We start from the raw sequence: 15,774 nt of genomic DNA, 5'->3' as shown, positions 1-15,774 counted from the left end.
AGACTTTGGACAGACTCTACCAGTGGTGCCAAAAGTAGCCAGAGCTGACGAAGTAAAGTTGTGGATTGAGAAATCTAATTTGTGGCCCAAGGTTAATATTCTTAAGCTCTCTAAAAATATGAGAGTTCATTTGGGCGGGGATGAGTCTGCTGGTAGGTTTTCAGATCTCCTTCTTAAAATCTGTAGTGGTGATTTTCATTGGTTTGATGGAATGATAACCATCCCGGAAGAACTGTGCACAGTTGTTACTACGGTTCAAGAATTGCTGTCTAAAGTTTATCCAGACATTATTCATATACATGACAAGCCTATTGAATGGTTATGTGAGCGTGCCATACTCACTCCAAAGAACGATCAAGCAGCAGCTATTAACGATATCCTGCTCATGTCGTTTGAGGGCGAAAAAAAGGTCTATACTTCGATTGATGCTGTGGTTAATACAGATGACGCTTCTAATTACCCCGTAGAATTTTTAAATTCATTGAAACCGCCAGGTTTGCCTTGTCATAAGCTTATTCTGCGTGTGAGCACTCCAATTATGTTTTTGCGAAATTTAAAACCACCGAAACTTTGTAACGGTACGAGACTGCAAGTGAAAGCGTTACATCGCAATATAGCTTTGCCATGACAATAAACAAGTCTCAGGGGCAAACTAATCCAGTCATTTAAGCTTAAATTAGGTAAGAATCTCGGAATTCGAGATACCCAGCTGTAAGTCTGTAAATACTTGTATATTGACACCCTAAAAGTTGTCTCAAAACCTACACATGGTAGGGTGTAAACAACTATTAAATTTCAAGGTCAAAGGTCACAAAAATCGGTTTTTTGCGCTTTTTTTGGAAATATCTCATTTCCTATGGGTTTTTTGCTATTTGTATTCATTATCAATATTGTAGAATACAAAATTCTCTACAAATTTTGTTAAAAAAATTTTTTATACGGTGAACCGTTTTCGAGATAGAGGGCGGAGAGTGCGCGGTCACAGCATCACTTCAGGTCAACCGGTGCCTCCGGTCGAAAACGCCCCATATATAGTTGATGAACTATCGATAAATCAATGATTATGAATATTTGCTATGGAGCAGCAGAGAAGACCTGCTGCACTTTCAAAAACGTATGAAGTTTGTTTCGATGAAACAATGGTTGTACCAGTTACTCAAGAAAAATTCTTATTAAATCGAAATAACAAAGATACGTTCATTAATATGTTGATTGACAAATTACAAGCTGCAAATATTACTACTAAACAAGCCAGAGATGATGCGGATGTTCTTATTGTTGAAACTGCAATTGAAGAATCGAAGTCTAAAAAAACTGCAGTTATAATAGGACAAGATATTGATTTACTTGTCATTTTAATTGGGCGTACACTGTCTTACGAACAAGAAATTGTCTTTAAAAAAGTTGGGAAAGGTAATGTAAAAACGGTGATATACTCGACTAAAAGTTTTGATAATTATCCTCATTCTAAAAAACATATTTTATTTCTGCACGCATTAAGTGGCTGTGACACAACTTCTGCGCTTTTTAAAAATGGAAAAAATCATTTTTAAAAGTTTTTGAGAAACTGACAAATTTGGATGAACTAGCTGCAGCATTTGAGGAAGAGAGTGGAAGAGAGGAAGAGAGTGGAACTCAAACCTTATTGGAAGTCTATAATGCTCCGAAATCTGTGAAAAGTCTCGATTATCTTCGTTATATGCATTACGTCAAGTCTACAAAACTTAATAAACCTGTGCAGCTTTCAAATATTCCACCAACAAGTGCAGCTGCTCATCAACATTTCAACCGTGTATATTATCAAGTTCAAACTTGGTTAGGACATGATTTGGAACCCCAGGTATGGGGTTGGGCAATGCGAAACGATTTTCTGGAGCCTATCATGACAATTTTACCACCTGCTACAGAAGATTTGCTAAATACAATTTTCTGCAACTGAAAGAGTGGTTGTGGTTCGCGATGCGGATGCAGGAAAGCGGGCTTGCAATGCTCTTTAGCTTGTGGCCAATGTAATGGGCAAGCTTGTCTCAATGCTCTACCATATCAGAGCGACATTAACGAAGATGGTACCTTTGACCCCGAAATCATGGAAGAACTTGAGACAAATGTCGTTGAAGACGATAATGAAGACCAGTTTGAAATTTACCAGCAGCCAGAAGACTACGATGAAGAGGAAGAAGATGATTAAAATTATAAATTGTAGTTTTTGTACCCTTTATTCCATTTCTTTACTTTCAATAAAAATAAATTTATTCAATGATATATTTTAATAAAAAGATTAATTCATAATTTATTTTTTTTTCATCATGTAAGAAGTTATAAATATTAATTAGGTTAAAATTCAAATATAATTACTATATGTTCAATAACAATTCTGCAATTACATGGGCAGGTAAGTGTTGTTGAATAAATTAATACTGAATAAAAAGTGGATAAGTTAGGAAAAAAATGATAAATTATAATATAATAGTTAATAAAAATTGGCAAATATTCATAATCATTGATTTATCGATAGTTCATCAACTGTATATGGCGCGTTTTCGACCGGAGGCACCGGTTGACCAGAAGTGATGCTGTGACCGCGTGCTCTCCGCCCTCTATCTCGAAAACAGTTCACCGTATAAAAATGTTTTTCAAACAAAATTTGTAGAGAATTTTGTATTCTACAATATTGATACTGAATACAAATAGCAAAAAACCCATAGGAAATGAGATATTTCCAAAAAAACGGCAAAAAACCGATTTTTGTGATCTTTGACCTTGAAATTTAATAGTTGCTTACACCCTACCATATGTAGGTTTTGAGACAACTTTTAGGGTGTCAATATACGAGTATTTACAGACTTACAGCTGGGTATCTCGAATTCCGAGGTGAACTTACTATAATGACTGGACTAAACTCTCAAATTTGCGGGTATTGACTAGAGAGAACAGACATTGCTTCTCTCATGGACAGTTTTATGTTGCTTGTTCACGAGTAAGTTCACCCAGTAGCTTGATAGTTTTAGCGCCTAATGACAGGTTAGTTAAGAATATTGTGTAAAAGAAGTTTTGTAGGCCCTAATTTTTTACACACGCTAAACAAAAGTAAAGCCACAAAAACTATACCTAATTAATAATACTACTTCTTAACGCAAGCGAAGCCGCGGGCAAAAGCTAGTTGATCAATAAAGTTATGTGGCATTGAGAATTAAGTAATTCAGAAAAAATAAAGAAGTAAGAGTGAACACAACTGATGACTAATATTTTTTTGTGACAGAACTGTCTTTACATATGGGCGAGAGACCACAGACAGCACCACAAGTTCAGTGACACGGATGCAGATCCTCACAATGCCAGCAGAGGATTCTTCTTCTCGCACATAGGTTGGCTGATGAGTAAGAAACACCCGGCGGTCATAGAGAAAGGAAAAACCATTGATATGTCCGACCTGGAGGCAGACCCGTTGGTCATGTTCCAAAAAAAGTGAGTGAAATGATTTCACCATCATCTCCTTTATTCTTTCTTCAATATTTCTACTGATATTTTCACATTCAACTTCAGTATGCTATGCTTGAGATTATGGGAATGCGTAATCATGACATGAGTTTTTCTATGCCTATTTGAAAAAGCACCAATCAGTTCACTGTTTCTTGTTGAGTAAGTATCCAAAATAATCCAAAATGACCCACCAATCAGAATTAACCAAATTCATAACTCACAACCTCTACGTCAAATGTCAAACTTAATCGATTTACCAAAATACTTAGTTTTTAACGGAAAACGAGAATGGAAGCATGTACTTGGAAAGTTTGTTGCTTGTGAACGAGAATATAGTGATCAGATACCTAAATAGCTACATATCACATTGAGCAGCTTCTTCGAGTAATGGTTTGAACTCTAGACTATAATACCAGGGTCAAGTAATGTCTCCATTAATTTTGTTTATCACTCATAACTTTTTGTTGTGAAATTTAATATTATTATTGTTAGGAATCGCACGTTAAAAGGTAAGACCTCGTTAATCCTCAGCTCGCCCAAGTTTCGACTTCTGAGGATTGCCGTTCTGCAGATTTTTTGAAAATTTAGGACATAAATTTTGGTTATGACATCGAAACCAAATTCCAATCGTCTACATTGTCAAAGGAGTATCATCTTGAAGTTATGCGCCTCTTGCGAGAAGCATTACGAAGAAAACATTCGGTATGGTGAAGAAACAACTCATGGCTTTTGTATAACAATAATGCACCTTCTCACTCGTCGTTACATGTTCGTAATTTTTTGACCAAAAACAACCCGTAATCATACCTCAGCCACCGTATTCACCAGATTTGGCACCCTGTGACTTTTTTCTGTTCCTAAGATTGAACGATTGAGGAGATAAAACCGAATCGCTGAGAGAGCTCAAGGACATACCTATAAGTGCACATCAGCACTGCAAGTGTATTATATCTGAGAGGGACTACTTTGAAGAGGACAAAATAAATATTTTTCAATAAATTATGTTTATAGAATTTTTCTGAAGAAGGTTGGACACTAGGAACAATTTTTTTTCTGAAAAAAACAATCGTCTTCTTGCCGACATTTCGGATTTAATGAAACTGAACTAGTTCACTGTGTTTATATAATTTATTGAAACATGTTTTCAGGTACTACAAACCTCTCTACGTCATTTTCGCTATAGTACTTCCAGTGATTGTACCAGTCTACGCTTGGAATGAAACCTACTATTATTCCTTTCTCGTCAGCTACATGGCTCGATACATAATTGTTCTGAACGCGACTTGGTCTGTTAACAGCATAGCCCACTTATTTGGAACCAAACCGTTTGACAAGTAAGTTTGTTTAATCGGAAATTACTATTAAAAAACTAAATGAAAATAATTATGTATCGTATTTTTTGGGAAACGAGTTTTTTTGGCTTGTTACTTCTCCATCATTCAATAAAAATATGGGAAACCTCTAAAGGAAGGAAGAGAAAAATCTATAAACCGCTAATAACTATATGTAGGGCATTCACAGATAAAAACTGAAAAAAAGCTGAGTGAAGAAAAAGGAAAATTTATTTGTTTATAACAAAGTATGAATTCAACTAACCTAATAAAAAATTCAAATAATATTTCTTCGGATTACGAAAAATCAGTTTTTTATGCAATGAAGAATTCTTTTATATTAATATTTGATTATGAGATTCCAAAATAATCAGTTGTTCCATAAGCAAAGTATTTCTTTTGAATTTTTGGAACAATGAAAACGAAAAAATTGATGAAGCTTTCTTCAGTAAGAACAACAAATGGTAATAAATGAAAAAAAATGTTCAGTGCTCTAATACTATTTTTGATTATTTGACATCTTTGATTGTTCATGAACAAATGGATGTTTTATTTTTCCAGCGATGATCTTTCCTGAAGTCTTCAAGGAATAGTTCTAAAAAAGAAAGAGATTCCAGGCTTCACTTTTGAAAATTATTAAGATGTCTTTATGTAAACTTCAATTCGGAAAAAAATGTTAATTAATGAGAATTTTCAAAATAATCAAGTTCCAAGCACACTGCTGTTTGTGTCGGATCTTTTTCCAGTACTGATGAGAGGTTATAAGTACCTAGAAATCGGTCTGTAGGTGATTTACTCGACTGATTTCAGCATGGTCCTACTGCTATATGAACGAGAAACATCTTCAACAATAACCTCTGTGAGATGTCTTGCATAAATATAAGTCAGATATAATTCAATATCCAGCGTGGTATCAGCCTGGAGTGTAATTGTTTTTCGGCAGGCAATCACCAGAATCTATTGAGTAGATACGTTGGGAGGTTAGGTTCAAAGTGGGTGGGTCTATTTGACCCTCCGCCACAACCCGCAAGGGTTTATTGTGGCTCACACCTAATTACACTCGACCAAATAAATCCATCTTCTTAACGAAGCCGATTATTTTGTACGGTGAGTGGTCTTTCAGGTCGATCCTCAGCGGGGCAGTCACAAAGTATGTGCTCTGCTGTTTCATCATTTTCCAAACGGAGGCGACACACACTATCTTTCGACAGTCCGAGTCTCTGCATATGATGATTCAAATGACAGTGACCTGTAAAAAGGTCTTTTAGACATCGTAGTTCATCTCTACTCTAGTCCAACAACTGTTTGGTATCAAGCTTTGAAGGGTAAATAAACGTTTTAGAGTGAGCCAATCCTATAAGATTTTGCCAGAAGTCCATAAATCTTCTTGCTATCCAGGTGTTCAATCTTTTCAATCTTTGTTTGGCGAAGCCTAATGCGATGCCAATGACAGGTTCTGGTCCGATGAAGCTGCTTGCAGCACCCCCCTTTGCAAGGGTGTCAGCAGCCTGGCCAGTATGGCCAGGAATCCAGACCAGAGACAATCTGTTGAGTCTTTCTATCGAGGAGAGTCGTTTTTGGCAGTCTGCTACCAATTTAGATGTTGCTTGGTAGGAGCCAAGAGCTTCCAACGCCACTTGACTGTCCGAGAATATTTTTATTGACGTGTGAGTGAGGTCGGATTTATCCAATCTCTCCGCACACAATTCAATAGCATAAATTTCCGCTTGAAATACAGTCGGATAGGTTTCTAGGCAGGTTGATATCTTGTGCTGGGTCTGCGACTAAAAATACCTGCACCAGAACCGGTAGGTGTTTTTGATCCATCTGTGAACTAACAACTATCTGCTCTTGATATTTCCTTCACCCGGAGGATACAGTCCTTTCTACTCGCGAACAGTACTTTATAAGGCAGTTCGTAGTTGACAGTTGGAGGCATGAAGTCAGAGGTCATTTCCAGAATGCTGTGACTTCCAGTGTCAACCAACAGTCTGCTGCACTCTGCATTAAACTGATTTGTGGAATTGGCAATATGCAGAAGTCTATATGCAGTCCATCTAGCTTCTCTCTCCAGACAAATGTGGAGAGGAGGTAGATCTAAGAGAGTCTTTATATCCGCTGACGGTGTGGTACTGATGGTACCACTGATGGCCAGACAAGCCTATCTCTGTAAGCCAGAGAGTTTCGCCTGGGTCGTTTTCTGTAAAGCCTTCGGCCACCAGGCAATTGCATCAGAGTATCATTGGTCTGACAATCATCAAATGAATCCAATGGATTTGTTTGGGGTCTAAACCCCAAGTTTTTTCGCAAATCTTCCGACATGTCCATAGCGACAGTCTGGCTTTGGGTAAAACTTTTTCCAAGTGAGCGTTCCAGGTGAGTTTTTTATCAAAGACAATGCCAAAATATTTCACCTCTGTTCCAAATGGAATGACCTCACCATTGAGAGAAAGTGGCGTTAGATCGTCCAATTCTCTCCTCCTCGTGAAGGGGATTATCACAGTTTTTCTGGTGTTGACAGACATCAGGAACAACCAGAGAGACAATACCCCACTTTGAGGGCAGTATATGGTGACTCTGAACCTAATGGCTTCGCCTTGAAGAGTCGTAGTTGCAGTTATTTTTACCAGCATGACATATATCCAGCCAGTTATGGTCGATATTATACCTTTCCAAGCCATATTTAGGAAGTGCATTGTCTTACCATTGTTGTCAATCTGTCGACTTGCCGGTTTGATAAGTATACTGGTGGTTATTCAAGTGGAATGCATAAATGCCACCCTTCTGATGTGTCCGTCCAGTATCCTCTCAAGTCCTTTCAACAGGAAGGATGTAAGGCTGATTGGTCGGACCGATTTAGGGTGTAGGTCTTTCCGACCCAATTTAGGTACCTATATTTACCACCCTTGCTCCCAATCAACTGGGTGGTATATAGTTTCACGCCAGACTAGCTCTGTACAATTTTATGAGAATAGGTAAGATTATTCCCACTCTTTTTTGAAGAAGAGCTGACGAGATGAATGTTAAGAGTATTTTGTTTCGAAATAATTACTTTTCTTATAATATAATAAATATTCTTATCCAATGGGTCAATTTCTTTGTTGGAGTGACCGATTTGCGGATCACATCAATTAAGACTACACATACTTTTACTAACGCTTCGGGAACTGTTTTAATGATTTTTCGCTCTTCAATGATCTTTTTCGAATTGAGAACAGAACTGAAAGTTTGTGAAATGATTCTTGTGAACTAGGCTATATTTGTAGGTTCATTCTGCCGGTAGAATCGACGTTCGTAGCGTTCATATCTGTAGGAGAGGGATGGCATAACTACCATCATACATTCCCTTGGGACTATAGAGCAGCAGAGTTGGGATCAAATTTCATGTTGACCACCTTCTTGATAGACCTTTGCTCGTACTTCGGTCTAACCTACGATCTCAAAACTGCATCGTTCAAAATGGTTGAAAAAAGATTGTTCAGAACTGGAGATGGCACGCATCCAAGATCCTTGAGGAGAGAGAAAATAAGGTAAATAAGAATTATTCATAAAATAATATGTATATATACATACATATATATATATATATATATATATATATATATATATATATATATATATATAATTATATTATATAATTATATATATATATATATATATATATATATATATATATATATATATATATATATATATATATATATATATATATATATAGGTACCATAGAGTTTTTTATTTCATTTTTAGATACCTATTCATATTTTTCATATTCCCATTTCTCTGAGCGTTTTCTACAATTAACTTCGAATAAGAAAACCTTTTATGATTATCTAAAACATATCTACAACAAAAATATATTATATGTGTTTTAATGAGCAGAAAAAAAATGATAGCAATAATAACATCCAAAACCAACACTATAATTGTAATGAAAATTGAAATGAAGTAATTTGTATACACAAAAAAATTAATGGTGCAATAAATAATGTTCGAATTGGAGTCATTTCTCATTCTGCTCATTTATTCATTTCTCTTTCTGCTTATTAAAACACATATAATATATTTTGGAAGTAGATATGTTTCAGATAATCATAAAAAGGTTTTCTTATTCGAAGTTCATTGTAGAAAACGCTCAGAACAATGAAAAAACTATGAATTGGTACCTAAAAATGAAAAAAAACTCTCAAAAAACTCTACGGTACATAGGGAGACGTGAAAGTTGCTATTGTGTTTTTATTCAACTCAGTCAACCAATTTCCAGGTCCGTAATTCAAAGGGGAATGATTCACATAATTATAATCAAATATTACCCAAACATCCCGAAATATAAAATTTAATTTAATTTCTCAGTATCAAGTGAACGTCGACGATACAAAAAATACAACAAAAAATACAGGTGCGTATTGAAAAATTCAGAGATGGGGGTGGCCCAAGTCAGATGACACCCTGTATAAAAAATTCATAGACATATTCTGATAGCCCATATCCACTAGCAAAATATGGACATATTTTCAATATGTCTGGTTTTTTCAACCAGACCGATTGGTTTGAACTCTGTGTCTCAATTTATATGTATGGATGTTTCCCTTTACCTGTGTTGCTGCCATTACCTGTGTTTGCTCGACTACCTGTTTTGGTCTTATTACCTGAGCTACCTCTCCAACCTCTGTTATTTTATTGTCATGTGCCGAGTTTTGCTTCTGGGGTTGACCGGTCTGATTGCTTGTGCGAAGCGATAAAACGGATCTCCATGTTGATGGTTAACTTTGCGCATCATCCCTCTTGTTCATATTATTAGGTCGTTTTTCAATTTCGATAGCCTCTCTGATTGTTCGCGAGTAAAAGTTTTCATTGCTTGCTAGTATTTTTGTATTACCGAAACTGATGTCATGTCCTGCAGTACGTGTTGGAAGAGAGAGGACGTGACTTTTCCCTTCACTACTAGTTTGTTTTGCGTATGTTGATTCGTTTGTTGGTCTGGCCGATGTAAGTCCTGTCACAATCGTGGCACGGTACTTCATACACTCCTTATAACTCCAGTGGTATCTGATCCTTGGGATTACGAAGCATCTCGTTGCCCAGACCTCACATCGCCGGATTTTTCAGTGGTCACTTGAAACGAAACGTGTTCAACGTTTCTCGATTTCATTTCATTTCTAGATACATGTGAATTCGTTTTCCGATGACATTCCAGGTTGACTTTTCAAATTTATGCCACCGCAGTTGTCGGTTGATTGGTCAAACTACCAATACTGTCAATAAAAACTTGGCAAGTTGACTTGGGTGTCACACCAATAGATGGTTCCACTTATGTCTCGCTTGCATTTATGCAGTTATTTTCATCAAGTACTTTTCTTGGATTTTCACATTTTGTCTTCAATCGAGGACCGCCTGCCCGGTACTGACGATGCACACTTACAAATAAGGGCAGTTGAAAGGGATTACTGACCTCTTTTTTTTTGGTAACTTGGGAGCTGTCTGACTTGTCCATCTAGTCCAAGTCTCTAGAAAACACTGTAGCCTCTTGGGCTTATTGCGTTCATTCTCCCATCTTCTCACGACACCCATTTCATCAGTCTCGTTCCCTGTACTAGTTTGTACAGGTTGCGTGTTGGATGTTCGTCATATTCTTCTGGACGTTATTTCGCACGGCCATATATTGCCTGCCTCCTGTGATTCAGTGCCTCACATTCGCATAAGATGTGTAGAGCTGTTTCTATCCCTTCGTTGCATAATCTGCAGCTGAGGTCTCCGTTGTACAGCCCCATTTTATTCAGATTACTGACCTCACTCGAATACGAATAAAGAATGATGAGCTATTTTTGTGGTTTTCACTCCGTGTTCTGTGTTCTTGATCCTCACAAGGATTATTTTCACGACGTTTCGGCAAAGTCCCATTAACCATCACCAGCTGATGTCTAAAGTTCAGAACTGGACTGCTTAATACCAACCCTGTGTCTTAATTAATCGGGCCAAAACAGGTAATCGAGCAAACAAAGGCAGTGGCAGCAACCCAGATAAATGTATGTATATAGTAACCCATATCCATAGCACCCATAGCACATGTGACCCATTGTACATCCTCCCGAGGAGTTGTCCTCCTAGGTCATCGTCCATCCTATCTTTTACCGGAAGGTGGACAGGTCACTGGGAAACATCTCCTTTATATCGGTAGGTGTAGGCCAAGACTCGCTGGACACACTCTCTTTGGCAACCTTGAGGTATCCCACGGCGGCTTTCGCGAAGGTTTTGGAAGGTGCAGCGACAGTACTGTCATTGCATGGCTTCTTTAACTTTCCTGGAATTTCCCTAGTGGAGATGTTCAAGTGAGGGCGCTTTTCTGCAGGGGCAGCCAGCTTCTTGCGTTTATTCAAGACGGAGATCTTGGTGCCCGCCGCAGGAAGTTCCTTTGCTGTTGGAAGTGGAGTGGGAGAGGAGGAGGGTGCACTTATAGTTGGCCTCGGCACCGCAAATACGCCGCCTTTGTATTACATCACGAGGTGATCTGCTATGTCCAGCCTCATTCCGAGCGGTAGATTGGGGTGGGCATTTCTGTTCATCCCCAGCCACCGCCATAGATGGAGCTCTTTTGTCCAGCCTCGGTATTGGTTTTTGTTGAGTCTGTTTTGTTTGTTTCATATATGTGTGTTCCCAAGAGTAGCAAGGGAAGAGTTGGTCACCTCTGACAAAGCCCCGCATTACCAGAGGAAGGCTGATTACAATGAGGTTTCACCCGGTTCCACAAGGGGATCGTTCGTAACCACCCTGCGGCCATTCAGCTGTCGATGTCGGCACGATTCCTTACACCTTAGCTTGGGTAGGCTGGTCCACGGTGACATGTTTTGCAAAGGCTCTTGAGGGGTTTTAGTTCCCCTCACCCTACTTATTTCTGCCACTAACCAGGAGTTCGGTGATCCAGTCCGTAGGGCCACATATTGGCTTTCCGGACAGGGCCCCCAGTCCCCTGGCCGTTCCCCTATCCGCCACCTGGGGATGCGCCCGATAGATAGCCCAACCCACGGGAGCAACCCAGATAAATGGTAGCATCTTACACTGTGTTGATTATCGTTAGTTAGGGAAGCCACGGATTATGCTGTAGACGACCCCTCCCGATATAGAAGGCCCCGACACTCTGTCGAATGAGGCCCTCATGTCCCCCGTTAACGGATGAATAACTTTTACATCCATCCCACCCCAGCCAGGTAGGGGTATCCCGTGAAGAGCGGCACTGATGTCTAAGGACTTCATGCCGTCACCTATTCAGTCATGAACCCATTGGTCCCTCTCAAGACCAACAATCAGCCAAAAGGGTAGGGGAGCTGGTCTCCAAACCTGGATGAATTGACGATGACATTCTGGTGTGTTGATTATTTTTGAACTGTGTTCGTTGAGAATAGTGTTTCACCATTATCAATGAAAATATTCAGATCTTTGAATGACCATGTATATTCAAATAGTTTGAATCATTGAATTCATGAATAATTGTGTTTTATTTTTCATACAGGTGGCTGAATGGTCAGAAAGAAAACGACGCTGATAGCGATGATAGACAGAAAGTGGTCGATGACAAAAGTTGAAGGAATTTGATTCTTCGAATCAATGAACCGTTCAGCTGCTGTTCAGCTGTATTTGACCAGTTTTTTGTTCAAGATTGTATCTTAAACAGTAGTAGTTTGGTAGTTTCTTTTTCAAAAAACTGAAGTTATCATTAGAAATAGTAACGTAATATTTTATATTTTACTTGTGTAGTTTTTTAACATCAGAATAAACGTGCATATACTGAAAACGTTCACTAAACTTCGTTTTTAATCTATTGTGTTTGTAAGGTTGATAGATGATTATTTATCATTTCTACTATTTTATGTTGAAACAGTTATGAAATATCATACAAAAATGAGGAAAGGGAAAGAAATCAATGGGAAATGCTTATTATTACATGAAAAATACACTATAGAATCTATTCCCAGATATCTGTAGAAAATGCTGTAGAGAATCTACTTTATAAATACATTTCCTGACTAGATGCAAATCTGTTCTGTCTGTCTATCTGTAAGACAGCAGTTTATATCAGAGCCCAACCGAATCTTATCCAATAAATAATAACATTTTCAGAAAGCCAAAATTAGTTGTTGAAATAGGTGAAGCTTCATACTGAATTTCCGATTGATTCCATGTATATTTTTTCAAAAGAAGGTTTCAAAAAAGTAGAAGTCGATATAATAATGGCATATTAGAAATTATTAGGAAGTTTCCAATTTCATTTATGTGCCTCTTATTTTTCCAATTTGAAAACCCATGCAATCTATAAATGAGACAAAATATTATTTCGTTCGAGGCACAAACTAATTCTAATATATTTCTCAATATATTTTCTTAATATATTTTCAGTTGAATTTAGGACGTGATTTCCCCAGTATCAACTACGCAAGTACCCTACTAAATATTTTTGATGACTTTCAGGTTTAGTTTTTGTCATTTTCATGTCCCTATTTGCATGCTTATCTCGTGAATGCATACATATACATATCGAGTCCTGATTTACTTTCAGCACTTACGATAATGTCTTTTAAAAATATTCCATGTGAATATTTTTCCTTTGTACTAGATGATCATAACTTATACAACTGATAACAAAATGAATTTCACTCGTGTTTAAGAGCTCTCATACTAGCACTAAAACTTTTGATATTTATGAATGTTAAAGTAATTTTTTTGGATTTTTGCAATTTTGGTACAATTTCATCTTTATTTTTCTATTACTGCCTATGTTTTCCATTTCCTTTATGATTTACATATGGAATAATAAACCGCACATAATTTGATAATCATCAAGTCACCAATAAATATATAAAAATTCAAATAAATATTATTTGACTGAATATTTTTCTTACGGATATTTCTAAAAAATCCCATACGAAATTTGAACAAAATATAAAAAGCCAGCATGAGAAAATCGAAATTTGTGAGTGATACAGAGTGATCAAATAACCTATAAAAAAGATTGCCCATTTCAGAGTTTATTTTATAGTTTTTTTTAACACAGACCTCCAGCTTTTTTTATCGATTTTTGTAGGCACTGTGATAACAAATTCAGCTATATACTACAATACATGCCCGTATTAAAAAAAAGTTGATGATGAAATCTATTGAACGAAACGTCGCGTTGCAAATTGGTTTATATCATATTATAAAAAATGTGAAACAGTATTGAAAGCTCCTCTGTCTTTTCTATATCATTCGAAATAGAGCCAAAAAACGAATTTCGACAATTTTAGTTTTTGGCGAGTATTTCAAAAACAATAACTAATATTCCCGGTCTTAAACGAGACCATTCTAGTTTCCCAAAACATTAAACTACTTTCTAATTTATCCGAACTTGTAGGTCTTACATTATCCAAGATAGTAGTAGTGAAATCAGCTAAAAAAAACGGCATGTATAATAGTTTCAGAACATTATTGAGTGGAAAACTAAGTTCTGATTGCCTTACTTTGGTGACAATATCAAAATCCGAATACTGTATTTTGAGTGATTGAAGACCAAAGCATGTATTTTTCACTTCATCCACTTGTCAATGAAATCAATGACATTATTCTTGAGACAAAACAACACAAGCACTATAGGAAAACCCTCTAACAGCGGTGCCTATGCGATAGTAGCGATTCACGTTGAATTTGAATCACTGGAGATTAAATTCATTTGGAAGAAAGTTCTCAGGAAGTTTATTCCACATAAACGCAGAGTTCTCAATCAGTAGAGTTAGAGGTGTACTGAGTTGAACCCCAAAACGATGAGCAGTCACAGTCCGTCGCGTATTTCTGATATGTACCGCTCTTGGTGGAATGAAATTTGCCAAGTCACTTGATGTGACTTGGCAAATTATAGACCGACAAGGTTGCAAGGAATGTATCTTTTCTGAAAGGAATCCAGCAACTTCAGGATATGCTTAGGGGTGGAGCTCCATACATAAAAACAATGCTCCAAAGAAGGTCAGATCTGAGATTTATAAAGCATCAAAAGTTGCTGAGGTCTGTACAGTTTTCTGGTTCGGAACAGTGTTCCAAGTTTTCGAGGAGCAGCCTTTACCACTTCAGCGACATGGTTGTGCCAAGACATATTGGTGTCCACCTTAACCTCCAACAAACTTATCGAAGCAGGAAGCCGAATTGTCTGTCCTGACATTATTATATGCAGTTCGAAGACATTTATCTTTTCAGAGCAAATCGATGTCTGGGTTTTCGTGGAATTGAACCCAATTCGAATTTACCTCTAAAGTCTATCCAAATCCAAGATAGAGTAAAACAAAACCGAAGCGTAATGTTCACGTGATCGCCCAGTGTCAGATGGAAAGGGCAGCGTTCATTGGTGAATTCGCCTTCTTGGTACGAGTTCGGTACCAGCACAGGGTTGTAATCAGTCGTTTGCGTGTTTGTGTGGCGTGCGTTATAGTATATTGTTTAAAATTGTTTTCTAAGATGTCCAGGTATAGACATTGCTGATGACACTGTGAGCTATCCTCCGAGTCCAGCCAGGAAACAATCCAAAAAAAGACATTTGAGTGTTGAGATGAAAGAAGTGATTTTGAATGTGTTCAAGAAAGAGATGGAAGAAATTGAGACATCGACTGTCGACGAAGTCGTATCGAAAGTTTCCGATAAAATTGGAGTGTGTTGCGCTTCGATTTACAATGTTTTACGGGAATATAAACAAAGTCATACATTTTCCAAACCGAATACAAATCAGAATCGTCAAACCATTATGAAATCGAAAGATGATGCTGATAAACATGCAATCAGGAGGAAAGTGCATGAGTACTTTTTCAGAAATGAAAAACCCACGATAGACAAAGTACTCAGAAATAAATGAAGATGTTTTATTGCCAAGCTTTGAGCGGTCAATATTCCATAAAGTATTGAAACATTTGAATTTTGTATGGAAAAAACGAGGACGCAATAGTTCATTAT

The 15,774-nt window shown here is 37.3% G+C and overlaps 1 protein-coding gene across 2 annotated transcripts in view; it reads left to right on the top strand.

Moving 5' to 3' along the window:
- LOC111507716 (acyl-CoA Delta-9 desaturase) overlaps positions 1-12,616 on the top strand; it is a 29,960-nt gene extending 17,344 nt beyond the window's left edge. For both annotated transcript variants that reach the window (XM_074177416.1, XM_074177417.1), the window contains exons 4-7: positions 3,260-3,465; positions 4,629-4,814; positions 8,078-8,341; positions 12,317-12,616. In XM_074177416.1, coding sequence (XP_074033517.1) covers positions 3,260-3,465; positions 4,629-4,814; positions 8,078-8,341; positions 12,317-12,389 — 729 coding nt within the window. In that variant the 3' untranslated portion in view covers positions 12,390-12,616. The remainder of the gene's footprint in view (positions 1-3,259; positions 3,466-4,628; positions 4,815-8,077; positions 8,342-12,316) is intronic.
- Positions 12,617-15,774: the final 3,158 nt, after the last annotated feature.

The sequence above is a fragment of the Leptinotarsa decemlineata genome, unplaced genomic scaffold (assembly GCF_025532065.1).
Source record: "Leptinotarsa decemlineata unplaced genomic scaffold, Ldec_3_MD MMD2_tig00002974_RagTag_RagTag, whole genome shotgun sequence".
Taxonomy (NCBI): domain Eukaryota; kingdom Metazoa; phylum Arthropoda; class Insecta; order Coleoptera; family Chrysomelidae; genus Leptinotarsa; species Leptinotarsa decemlineata.
This window is presented reverse-complemented; position numbering and strand designations above follow the sequence as displayed.